Source organism: Pelecanus crispus, chromosome 9, assembly GCF_030463565.1.
Source record: "Pelecanus crispus isolate bPelCri1 chromosome 9, bPelCri1.pri, whole genome shotgun sequence".
Lineage (NCBI taxonomy): Eukaryota > Metazoa > Chordata > Aves > Pelecaniformes > Pelecanidae > Pelecanus > Pelecanus crispus.
Window position 1 is genome coordinate 19,688,731 of NC_134651.1, and position 13,438 is coordinate 19,702,168.

General features: G+C 38.9%; 1 protein-coding gene across 1 annotated transcript in view; it reads right to left on the minus strand.

Annotated features, from left to right (window-relative positions):
• Positions 1-5,093: 5,093 nt before the first annotated feature.
• COL4A3 (collagen type IV alpha 3 chain) overlaps positions 5,094-13,438 on the minus strand; it is a 64,189-nt gene continuing 55,844 nt past the window's right edge. Inside the window, exons 43-52 of the mRNA XM_075716415.1 lie at positions 13,059-13,189; positions 12,549-12,621; positions 11,127-11,198; positions 10,891-11,010; positions 9,757-9,855; positions 8,959-9,171; positions 8,109-8,286; positions 6,959-7,073; positions 5,456-5,628; positions 5,094-5,178 (exon numbers count right to left, since the gene is read on the minus strand). Of these exons, the coding sequence (XP_075572530.1) occupies positions 5,094-5,178; positions 5,456-5,628; positions 6,959-7,073; positions 8,109-8,286; positions 8,959-9,171; positions 9,757-9,855; positions 10,891-11,010; positions 11,127-11,198; positions 12,549-12,621; positions 13,059-13,189 (1,259 nt within the window). The remainder of the gene's footprint in view (positions 5,179-5,455; positions 5,629-6,958; positions 7,074-8,108; positions 8,287-8,958; positions 9,172-9,756; positions 9,856-10,890; positions 11,011-11,126; positions 11,199-12,548; positions 12,622-13,058; positions 13,190-13,438) is intronic.

The following is a 13,438-nucleotide window of genomic DNA, read 5'->3' on the forward strand; positions in this document are numbered from 1 at the left end:
CTAGCTACCACTCAAGCAACTGCACACTTCAAAAAAACCCAGCTGCTAGTTAGGCTTTATGTCTTACCAGCCGGTCAACTTCACAAAGGCTGACCTGTTAAATGGTGTCGTCTTCTGCGTCAATCACCACCGCATTAGCATTACATAAAATTTGTCAGCAAACGCGGCTGACAGAGCCATCCATTTCCTGTCCCACTGAAACCCAGCTCACACGTCAGTTCAGACCGGTGGAGCACCATCTCCTTATGTCGGTGAAACACTTCCAAGGGCCCTAGTAGGTGACCCTTCCTGGAACCAGCTCTCTCGCACAGCACAGGCTGCCTAAGAGCAGCCGTTTCCTTGTGGTGTGGGTTAACTATCACTTTTCCAATTCCATACAGAAAAATAAAATGAAAAATGCTATTGAATACAACAGACATGTTTTTTTAAAGAGAGGAAAGTATCCTCTGAGCTTTCCCTATATTTTGATTTATGGTCACAATAATGTTTTGGAGGTCAAAATGAATAGCAGTACCAGTAGTATTGAAGCATGTATTGATCCAACGCCCACAACTTGCTGATTCAGTTCTTTACAAATACCAACAGCACTGTTTTAGAGGTAAGTGGTCTGAAATATGATCTCTTACTAGATGAAAATAAAAGTTGTGTAACATTGAGAAATATACATTATTTGCCTTTAGATATAGGATCTTACATTTGGCCTCCTTGAAACACAAATTGTTGGCCTGAGCACATCTTACCAGGCAATCCCCATCATTCTGTAGCAGAGTCCTCCTGAGTTTTTTGACTTCTCCAGGCTCCAAGATTTACAAACTATCAGTAGGGATTTAGTCCTTTTTAAAAAAAAAAAAAAGTATAAAAAGTCTAAAACTGGGTCTTGAAGCACACTAGAAACATGGTCCTTCTCTGGTGATGCCCCATATATAATTTTATGTTGAGATCAATTACGTAACTATGTTTATTCTATTGAATATATACTTGTTCATAAATTGAGTGGTCACACAATAAAAGCGGCCACAGACTAGTCACCTGGGTTCTTCTAATCCACAGGAAATTCTCCAGAAGGGCCCTGGTAGTGGTTTCTAGTGTAGTGTCATGTCATGAATTACCACTAGTAGATCATGACCACGTCACCCTGTCCAGGCCCCATGTATTTTGTCAGATCTCAAAAAGAATTGCATCAGGCTGTACCCTAACTGTATCCTCATCCCTTTCAGGATGCTCCTTCCATTTTTTCATTGTGTAGAAGTCCTGGAACAAATAATTTTCTTTGACAGTTTTCAGATCTCTCTGCAGGTATCTTTGATATTCTTGTTCAGTGATTTAAAAGCCCATCCTTAAGAATGTTGCATACAACACTGTTCTATCAGTTTGATTTTCAGATATGTCTTCCTCATTTTCACACTGAAATCTTGATAATAATTTTAGGTGTGTCCTTTTCTTTCTGCTGCACACAATCTGCTTGTTTGTCTGTCTGTGTGCACTTAGAGAATACCTCTGGGTACTGTCTTCTGTCTGAGGAGACACTACAAGTCCTACTCTTTTCTAGTTTTTACAGGTTTTGGCTTCCTTCGTGGCCACTGCTTTCCCTTCTTGAACCTGGAGTTACAGTGGTTCCCTAGGCAAGTTGTGAGTGTTTGACAGCAAGCAAAGCAAGAGCGGCTTCCTTCCACGGAGGAAGGCAACCCCAGCTTAAGCAGGGCAGTGATCTCTCCAACAATGGCACGGTCCCACCATACTGGGCACAGCAACACATTGGTGCCAGTACAAGGTTCTGTTGACCATCCAGCAACCATCAGGCAAATGCAAGGTGACAAGTCAGATCCCAGGTCAAAGACAAGTGAAGAAGTTGGGAGAGGCAGGGAGAGGGCTGGGCACAAGCCTACCCACAGCAGAGCTCAGGCAAGGCCTGGGATGGAGCTTGGGTACAGCGCCTGGACCTGTGTGCTGAGGGTGCAGGCTGGGCAGGGCCCTCTGGGGCAGCTGGTGTGCTTGGGGCCCCATCAGCCAGCCTTCTTCATCATCCTAGGTTTTCCTCAATGTGATCACAACCCTTTCCTCTCATACTATTTCTGTCAACAGCAGCTTGCCACCCACCTGTGCATCATGCATATGAATCCAGCAGAAAATACGAATGAGAGCAGTAGAAGAGAAGAACATGGCTGAGTTGTTCCAGATTGAAACCACTGTCTGGCACCAGCCCATCACAGTATCCTGTGTAGAAATATGCCTGGGAAGAAAGATAGCATGCAGACATCCAGCTTGGGCATCTAGACTGAAGTGCTAGACTTCTAGTGTAGTTCAAGTAGGAGAGAGTGAGTGTCTTTCTGAGGGCAAAATCCACTTACTGTCTTTTAATCAGATGACACTTTTTTTTTTTTTGTAAAAAATATTATGCATTGGTAGTGGAAAAGATCATTAGCACTGGGAAGAACAACAAAAACAAGTGAAATGGGTCTTTTATTTAGTCAAAATATTTTTATTTGGCTGTATTTAGCAGAAGGTTTGTTCCCCCCCCCCCCCCTTATTTGTTCATTATTTCTGATTTCTCATGCTTCCATTCTTTCAGTACAATATATTAATACCTTCCACCTCTTCAGCACTTTCCAGTTAAGGCTCTCAAAGCATTTACAGACATGAGTCAACTAATCCTCACAACAATCGTTAGCAGTAGGGATATAAAATGATCTGCATCTGCAGAGATAAGTTAAGATCAACTTTTTTTTCAAGTTTTTCTTTGCTTTTCAATGTCCAGCTTGTATTACACTGGGCTTGATGAACATATGTATCCCTGCAGTTGTGTTTCATGCTTCTGAAAGCAAGACTGAGTTTGAGCACTCAAAATCTAAAGCTATTTAGGAAAATCTTTAGTAACTTGTTGAAGGCCACACAGTAAGTGAGCAGCAGAATCCAAAACTGGGAACAAGGCATAACTTCCAGTTGTGTGCTATACTACGAGACATAACTCTTTGTAACTTACCTTTGGACTTTAAAACCACAACCCATTTCCTTCTCCTTACACGTTATCCTCTGCTGACCATTTCCAGCAGACTTCAACCTCTGCACTTTACTAGCAATTTCTACATGAGGGTCTCCACAGTCATCAATGGTATACAGTATACAATGCCTTTGGGTGACTGTAATGAGCCTTGATGGAAAACAAAACCAAACCCAAACCCCAGCAACCTAACAAGCAACAGGTGTGGATTTTATCTTTGAGTACTTAAAGCAAACTTCAGAGTTTATGGAAAAATCTAGTATGTGATTGTTTTAAGGAAAACACCCCCCATCCCCAAACCTTGTTCAAATGGAAGACTATTAACTTGACATTAATACCTTCTTCTCAGTAGTGCATCTGCATAGAGATTCTTCATAAAAACCTTCAACTTCACAATTATACCTTAGAAACAGAAGTACTATGACTGTTCAAGCAAACACTAATTTTAAAATATCCATTCAGTTCATGTAAATGGTATCTTCACGCTAGCTCCATCAGAAGATACTGGCATGGAACACAGATGAAACTTTTTCTTAGTTAGGTTAACACTGAAAATTCAAACAGTCAGACAAACACAATGCAAGTAGTTTAACAGAAACAATATAAAATTTCACTGGCTTAAAAAAGATCTAAATGAGAAATCTTGGTTATTTCAATGAGTTGCTAGACCCTACATTTAAAATTATGCATTTACAGAACTATTCTGATGAATTAGGCTTCTTCTATAACACTAAATACTGGAATTCTGATAGATTGTGCAAGTATTAAAAAAATATTAACATTTTAAATGTTAACATTACAATTTTAAATAGCCTTGCAAGTGCAATGTTATAAATAAAAAATCCCCCCTCAGAGCTACAATTTTTTATAAGTTATACGAGTAAATGAAAGTGCTTTTCAAGTATTTATTTTCATTTACAGTTGGATTCTCTTGTGTAAGTCAGTGCTCAAATGGTACAATTTAAATATCAGTCTTTTTTTTAAATTTTGGATGCATGCATTTAACTGGATGGAATGAAGGTTTTCATTTGCAGAAATGTGTGATAAATATTTAAATACAGAATATAATTTGTGATAAATATTTAAATATGGAATATTATAAAATGTGAATATTATATTTTTGTTATCTATTAAAAATAAAATAGAAAGAGATCACATCCTGATGGTGTGTGATAACCTGATAATGCCATGGGAGCCCTTGAATCATACAGTAATTGTTAATTCCATCAAAATCCCAAATTATGGTATGTTAAATAGTTGTTCTTCAGTAGAGACAAAAGCACGTGATCATAATAGAGGCCCAATACTGTCAACGTTTGAAGAATTTAAAAGATCTCATGATCTGTGTCAAAAGCCATGGAATCTAATGAAAACTTTCCAAGACTTTCAGTTAGTCAGCCCTTAGCCATAGTCACTCTGGAGAACACAGCTCGTGCATGTCACCACTGAACTGTCTGCCCAGTGCACGGTGTAGCTCCCTCTCTGGCTAGTGAAGAACCATTATTATTGCAGTGATGCAAAAAAGATTGTATTCCTGTTTGCCAGCCAGAGGAAGGGTGAGGTAAATGGGGAGACAGTTGTTTATTAGACAAGAAAACCAAACCAAACCAACCCGAAATGGATCATTGTATGTTTAAAAGTGCACTGAAAATGTTTCCTATTGAACCCTACCTCTCGTAAGTGCCAGATTTTCATCTTAAATTATATCCACTTTGAACACTGAACATATGTAAGCTGATATTAGAGCATTTACTTTGTCTTGCGGTTTGAAAAGCACATGACACAAGGCAGCATTAACATCTTCCATTAAAGATTTGGCGATGCCATAGTTTTATCGTGAAGATGCAGCTTAGAAATGACATAGTTCAGCAGAAGCCCCTTCAGACTGCCATTACAAGCTTTCTCCAACAAAGTGCTTTGTCATTTGCCAAAGACAAAAGTCAAACTGTTGCCCTACCTCACCACGGTGCTGCACTGGCAATTTATAATTTTCTTTCCAGATGCAGCTGGACTTGAATAAATTATAGCTCTTCAGAGTTAGGCAATTCTTTGTAATAAAAGCAGAGTTTCATGTTCCATCAAGAGTGGCCACTGTTTAGACTGGTCTCTTCATGCAGACCTGACAACGGCTGATGATATTTTCTAGTTCTCCTGCTTTCAAAGTCTGTGGCAGAGGTTTCCTAAAAGAAAGAAAACAAACATTTACTTTTTTCTTTAAAAAACAGGGAGAGAAGATGAAACCTTGGATATGGAATTATTGACAACAACATTGAAATCCTTGGCTCACTTAAGGCATCTTTGTGCTACAGAATGACCCTACACTTAACAAAGGGGGATGGATGTCTAAACTGAGGGGAATTACTAGGGGAGCCCCACACGGTATGCAGGCAGTTATTGTCTCCTCGGGCACGTGCAGCATGGATGCGATGTGTATGGATGCAGGGAAGTACAGTTTACCTGAACATTCTTCTTGGATTTAATGATGCCAACCAGAAGCTGTAGGAATTTGTGTAGTAGTTGCACGTCCCCCTGCCATGGCACTCTATGAATGGGATGGCTCGAAATTCTTCCAAACAAGATCCAGGAGATGCCAATGCTTGGCCAGAAGCTTCTGAGCCGGCACTTGTGTACTGTAACCACCAATACATTTTTTATGAGAACTTGTCCATCAGCTTTTAGTAAACTGCAGGCAAAAAAAAAAAAAAATCTCCTTCTAAAACATACCATATGTTCTGTGGTATATCTTGGACAAACCAAAATGAACATAGATTAGTTTTATCAAACTTCTAATGAAGCACAGAAGCCTTATGAAAATTCAGGCACAGTTATGGCATTTCTTAAGTCCCTGCAAAGGCCTTTTTCTGCTCCATGAAAAGGCATGAAACTGTAACCGGTACAAAGACTACAGAGTAGCTGGATTCTGTCCAATTGAGGACTACAGCAACTGAATTATGAATAAGCCAAATCCCTTATTTTGTGTGTGTTCATATTTTTTGTTACATTGATTGCTTCTCCAAACACAAAAAGCGAAGATGGCATTTTCCTTCTCTGATATTGGTAAATGATTGTAGAAATAGCTCTAAAATAATTTATGACAGTAGAAAATTGGCTAGAAGATACCATTTAAATTTGCTGATGATGGGAACAAGCAAATGATTTTAAACATGCTGCAAAAATGCTCTCATTCTTTTCCAAGATGATTATTATTAGTAGTAGTACTACTTAGGGCTAAATCCCAGGAAAGACAACAAATTTCACACTAGACCTAAAAGGACTCTACGTCATACCAAAAAAGAGGGGGTTTTTAATTCTGTCTTTTACCCTCATTTGCTGGCATCTTATGCCATCCCACAGGTATGGATAACAAAGATGAAGAGCTACAGCCCCTAGTATAGATACACCCTTATTCCCATAATCAGTTCTCACTTTGCAGGCATATTATGAATTTTCTTCACTTATATCTTGTTAGGGGCATCAAAATTGCTGAGGCTGTCTTTTGTAGAGAGTGTACTGCATTTGTTTTGATTTTAGCTTTCAGCGGAGTTTAGCCCCAAGATCCGATTTATAAAAGAACTGCCTGGCATGCAAGCGGGTCAGTTATTTCTGTGTATTTGTGTTCAGGACCGGTTTAACCACTCCACTCCCCAAACCTGTTTCCTAGATCTTAGCATGACACATGAAAATGAGACCATGCAGTTATTTTTGTCAAACTAAATTCCTATGGTTCTCTTTTCATCTTTTCCCCTTTTCCTCCTGCCACCTATTTTTGAGGGTAGATCAGAATAGTTGTTCCTATGCTTTTGGCATTGAATAAGAATTAACAGAATTATTGTCTACTTCTTGGCAAACAAAAAAAAAGAATTTAACAATTATTAATTAACAAATGAGCTATGAGCAGATGAAAATGCCAATGAAATTGAGAGGACACAGAATTAATAATTCAAGTCTTTATATCCTTACCATAACAAAAGAAAAACCCTTCCAGAGAGATGTCCAGCCTTCTGGACACGCAGGAACTACAGTTGTTTGGCTGTGAACTGCTATTATCATAGCAGCTCCTTCACAGACAACACACCTGTAAGAAGAGATGCACATGCAATCAGTGCGGATGTGAGGGAAGACATGAAGGCAGACAAATGTTGTCTCTTCTAGGATAGAAGCTACCTAATGGCAGGGCTTACTATAAATGTTACAACTTACACAGGTTTTCTCTGTTTAATGAGATAAGTAAATTGAAGGTAACCCAAATGCCTTGCTTTGCAATTTGTTTGCAATCTCTACTAGTAACACCAGACAAAAGTTGGTATAAGATGGGAATTAGTCCCAGAACATCTGAGCTTCCTACTTCTGCCTTTACGGAAGTAACAAGCTAAATTTTACCTTCTTCATGTGCTCGCTACTTTATGTTGTTATGGTTTAGATTAAAGTTCTGTACCTTTATTTGCTAAGATTAGAAAAAGTAATCTTTATTTCCTTAATGAAGAAACTATGAAGCTGAGCTACTAGATTGCAACAACTGGGTAGGGCGGGCTGGAAGACAGAGTGCAAAGTTTGCCTTCCCATCTTTGATTTTGCTACTCATGGTCTTTCATGCTTTTATAACTTTTCCTCTTCATCTGTCTCAGCTGTTCTAAACCAACTAGAAAGGGCCACACTTGCACAAGGGTGTTTCATAGCAGAGAACCTTCAGCCCCAACTTACAATGTTCTTCACCAACTACAGTAAATGTATCACACAACTGAAAGCAGAACTTGATTTGTACTGGAGTCCAAATAATGAAGCTGTCTTTATTTCATTTTAGTCTGCCTCCGATATACACAACAATAGGTTTTTTAAAAAAAAATCACTGCAATCAGTAGGATTGTGTGCTGCCATCTCGTGTCAGCTATGCAGGTTAAACCCTGTGGTGGGACCCTAGCTTTAATCTAACTTTTCTCAGAGTATCACTGAATATCTGACATACTCAGGTGAGTAATCAAAAATCAGGTGGTTAAAAACACTGCTTGTGCTGGCTGAGGTGGGCAGGTCTTTGCCTAAGATTTGCCGGTCAAAACATTTATGATGTCTTTGTGGTTCCAGGCCAGAAGAGCTAAAATTCTTATACTCTTACCTGCTTATATGGGGCTCTAATGCCCTGCCAGAAATCGGTGCCATGTCTACTGGCATTACTGCTGCGGTTGACAGCCAGTATGAATAGTCATTGCGAGAAGCAAAACTACAAATATCATTGGTGTTACAGAATAAGAATGGCATGGTAGTAAATCTCTGCAAGCAGCTACCAGCTGTTCCTAAAAGGCAAAAGAGCAGAGGTTTGTGACAGATAGGAGCTTGTATTTAGCACAGTGAACAGAAGAGACACACGATGGCATCCAATCTATTGTAGTGAGAATTAAAACAGTCGGTAACTACAAAGGGGTAAGTGTCTGTACAGTGGAATTATCTGCAAGCAAAATGCTTATGGTATATATAAAAATACGTATATAAAAACTAAGGGCTAAGAACAAAATCTGTTAACATGACAGTATCTTCTTGAATGGTATTGGTCCTTGACACAGTGGCAGCGATTCAGCTGCTTAAACAAAAGCTTCTGGTGCCATTTTTAACACCCTAAAACATCACATTTGGTCTCCAAAACAGCAAGATTCTCTCTCGGATCCTGTGTTGTTATTGTCAGCCCTGTACAGATATTGTGAACATTTATACTAGACATCTATACCTAAGTAACTGAATTCCTCCTCAAAGCTGTCTAGGGATAACAAAAAGGGAATATAGGAGTGCAGGAAGGAAAGGTGTCTTTCAAGCCACGATTCCTGAATCAACTCAGGGCAACAGACCACTCTGGAGACTGATGGTTGAAACCAATGTTCATCTCAGACACTTACTGTGACTTTGTTTTCATGACAACTTAGCGTTACGGGACTCTAAAGAAAACGATTTGAAAATTTTTACCAATACAGTACCAAGATCTTGTCCATGTGCTCGTTCATTTCCTTGTACAAAAAGCAGTGAATAGCCAACATAGATCTGCGATGTCCCATGTGGGCATGAAGGAATCTTCGTTGATTGACTATGCCGGGTAAAGATAAAACCTCTTTTTGTTGGATCAGCAATAATAGTACCTGGTGATCCAGGTAACCCCCGTAGACCTGGAAAGCCAATCAGTCCAGGTTGTCCTGTGGAGGGGAAAGAATTATGACTGCAAATATTATTTTGTTTGAATTTTTACTTCATTTAAGTAAGTGGAACCACTTGAAAACTAACAAAAAGTTTATCAATAAGATACAACTTGAAAATTGGTAATATTTGTTGCTAGATGTATTAACTCCTTCAGACCTAGCTCAGGTAGCTTTATATTGCATAGGTTCATGGAATAGTGAGGTATTTTAAAGAGCCATGGCCATTTTTACCAAAAAAGTTGTAAAGTAAAAACATTTTATGGTGACTAAATAAAAATATTTAGTTCTACTTTGATGTCATAAAAAGGCACACTAATACCTAGGGATTTCAAGTGGATAAATAAATGTGATTAATAACAGAGGAGCACAGTCAAGGCATATATTTGTTAATTATTATTTCAGTTGTGGACATGCATCTGTTAAAAGCTAAGAATGTGCTTACATGGGCTTGTGGCCCTAAAGCTACTGTAAATGTGACAAAATCTCAATACATGGAAGAGGACGAATTTACAGAAATCAAGAATACAGTTTATCTGTAAATTCAGTAGTAGCAGTCAAACAGAGATGTCTGCTTTCCTGTACCTCTTTGTCCTGGAAATCCCCTGTCTCCTTTTGGACCAGGCAGTCCTGGTTGACCTGGATGACCAAAACTTCCTGGTAGACCTTTTACTCCTTTAGGTCCTAAATTGTAATCAGGAAAAAACCAGAATCATATAGCAGTAGTTATTCTAGATTTTAATAACTGTTAATCAATAAAGTTAAAATCCCCATGTAAATGTAGCTGTTTTAGAAGGAAAACTTCAGCATGAATTTACTAAGTTTTGAGACTGACTGTGGTGTTACTGTTCCTATTTCCTATCAGGAAGACTGCAAGGAAATATTGAATGCATTGCAGAAAAATATTATTCTCATAAGAAATGTTTACAGAAACCAAAGCAAATAGCTTTTTCTTTTAGCATGTGTCATACAATAGAAATACTTCAAAAATACAGTAACAGGCCATAATCATCTTGGTCATGGTTTGTAATCCTATAAATAATGCAGTTCCTCTGTAAAACAACTTCAAGGAAAGTGTAAAAGAACAATTCTTTAGTGCCTCCTTTGTTATACTGGAGGCAACTGTCATTGCTGAGTGGGGCATGCCTTCTGGCAAGCCTGCCCCCCCTGAGTAGCTCCCTTCCTGGCGTGGAAAGCTGTGGTATTGAAAAGTGGCCAAGTACCCACTGCACATCCACCTCATCCTACCTGCTCTTTGCTTTCTCATTCCTCACAGCCATGGCAGGCTTCACTTCTAGTGCCAATGGAGAAGTAGCCAGCCTCTCCTCTCCTTTCCAAAATAATTTTGTAGCACACCTAGAGTACTTCTATTATGTGTGGCCATTTCCCCCCCCAAAAATGACAAACATCCTGAGCATGGTTCTGTTTGTATGAAAATGGTGAACGCTTTGATCCAAGTTTACTTGTTATTCCATTATTTTGCTTAGGCTTATGCTGAGGGAGTAACTTGCTTATTTGCTGACTGTGAGGGTGGAGGGCAGATAGAATAGGACAGGTTATAAATACAAGGTTGTTAACAAGGTACAAAGAACTATTTTTAAATACAGAGAGGTATTTTTTAAGACACATCAATTTTCTATGCAGAAGCATGTTTTCAGACCAAACCAAAATGTTCCACTAAGCAGCACACACATGTACAAAGATAAAAATATAAACCACCTTGTAGTCCAGGAATCCCTTGAATTCCTTGATCACCTGGTGTTCCTGGGATTCCTGGCAGTCCAGGAGGACCCTTGCTTCCCGGGATGGAGAATATTCTCCCAGGGACTCCAGGTGGACCTAGGAGCAAAAATGTAATGAAGAAGAATCCTTTATATTAAAAGAAAGCAAACAAACACCAAAACAAAACAGATCAACCTAAGTCAGCTGGTATTAGAATGAGAAGGGTAAGTTACCACGCTGGCCCTTTGGTCCCCTTGGTCCTTCTGCACCCTGTGGTCCAGGGGGTCCTTGATTACCCTTTTCTCCTAAAAAAAGAAGACTGGAGATACATCTGTCTGGTTTAAAATGTCAAAACAACTGTCAAAGTTTCAGAGGCTTATTTAAGAGCCCTGCGTGATCCATGCAACCTTCCCAAAGAGTAACACGGCCTGTAGACTCATTTGAAATGCGAAAGTGGACTTCTACATATCTGCTGTTACTGTATAATTTATAGGCCAAGTGCAGCCAGTTTATAAGATGGTGTTTCCATGCCTATCTTCATATAATGGCTGGTCCCATAAACCTAGCTTAAAATCTCAACTTTAGACTATGTTCTTCTTATCTTACGCGTTTTTGTCACTGAGTTTGCAGGTCAAGTGCTGCCTTAAGTGATGCTGTGCAGTTCAACTCCCTTTGAACACTACTGTCAGTTATGCTGATGGCCATTAGGAGGGCTGTATAGTTTTTCAAGTGTTTGAAACGTAATAAGCAATTCTTTTCACTGTGCAAAATATGAAGTTACATACATACTACTCTCCACAGCTCCACTGGGGGGAAGAAAAAAAAAAAAAAAAAGGTATTTTTATCATCAAGTCAGGAGATTTCACTGACTATGCCATGAAATGAGAGCTTTTTGCTTAAGAAAGTATACTGTCGGTACAGTGACTTTTCAAATTAGAACAAATTTAAAATAATTAGCATGGAACACAAACCAGTAGGTTAAACAGGTAATCACAATTTTGCTTCACTGTAAATCATGTAATTGAAAAATGAGAATATTGGAATAATGCAGACCTATAGCAGATTTAAATCACTACAAAAATGACTAAATTAAAAGGATTTTTAGCCAGCTACTGATCCAGCTAACCCTCAGGAATATGAAGTTAATGAAGCCAATACATTTAACACTTTGTCTGCTAATAAACTGGTAAATTAGATTATAATTGGGACGATTCTTACAGCAAACAAGGACTCAGTGCTCTGTGTTCGAATTACGATTAAATGCTCTTGAGTTCTACAGCTAAGGGGTTGCCAATAAATTCACATCATCTACCAGTGGTGTGGCATTTCTAATTAGCAGACTCAGTCCCAAAGTCCTTACACATTATTAGTCACCAAGGACAAACTTGTTTTGAATTTGCCTGGAATGGAGGCAATTGAAGTTTCAGCCCTTCCTCACTTCAACAACAGTTTGGACATACCCATAGCATCTAACTCAAAGAAAATGCTCTCTTAGTGAATGCTTTCATTTTTAGCTGACCTACACCCTGCTCTTGCTGGAAAAAACCCATGTCTCTAGGACCACACCTGGTACTATTACACACATACTATTATAACACAACATGTAAATGATTTTATTTGGCACACAGATGTGTATGTAATAAATACATGAATACCTTTTACGCCTGGGAATCCAAGAAATCCAGGGTCCCCTCTGGCACCAGGATAACCTGATCGACCTTCTATTCCCTGCAAATCAGATAACACCAATAATAAACATGAAGCAGCATCTGCACGCTATGAAGTACGTTTTCTTTTTGTTTAGAATATTCAAAGTATTATGTTCACAGAATATGCTACAACTAGAATTATTATAAATTATAAATGGAGCAGACGCTCCATTTGTGAACGTGTTAGAAATAGTTATGTCATTGTTAATATTATTCTGTAATACAGAATGGCCAAGGCAATTACATGCCAGAAATTCACAATAATTTCTTTTTGGTCTGCCTAAGTCCATAAAAACTGCTTTTCATATCCATTTTAATACCTTTCCTCTATCACAAGGTTTTTTTGGAAGGTTGTGGCAGGTCTTTTTGTTTTTTTTTTTAATTGTTCTGGGTGTTATTTTCATAAGAGCAAAATTAACAATGGATTAAGAAACAAGCAATATTCCTTTCACTGACTTTTGGACCGGGAGGACCAGTGTCGCCGGCTGGGCCTGTTGGCCCTGGTATGCCATCTGCCCCTCTAACACCTTTGCTTCCTTTCATGCTGGAAGTGGGAAGACCAGGAGGACCTGGAAAACCAGGAGCACCTGTGCAGAAACATCAGAGTAAGTAAAGACTTGCCAACAGTATTTCACATACATTACATACAATGCAGTACAACATTCAGCAACTCTATAATGGTACTCATGTTTACCACCTCAGTGATGCCCAAGGAAATATACCCATTTTTAAAACATCAACTCATTTTTCCTAGCCTGCTAATTTAATCTGAGATCAGAGCTGAGTTCTTGCAGGACTCTATAGCACTACAGTTTTTTGAATATCCTCCAGTTGTT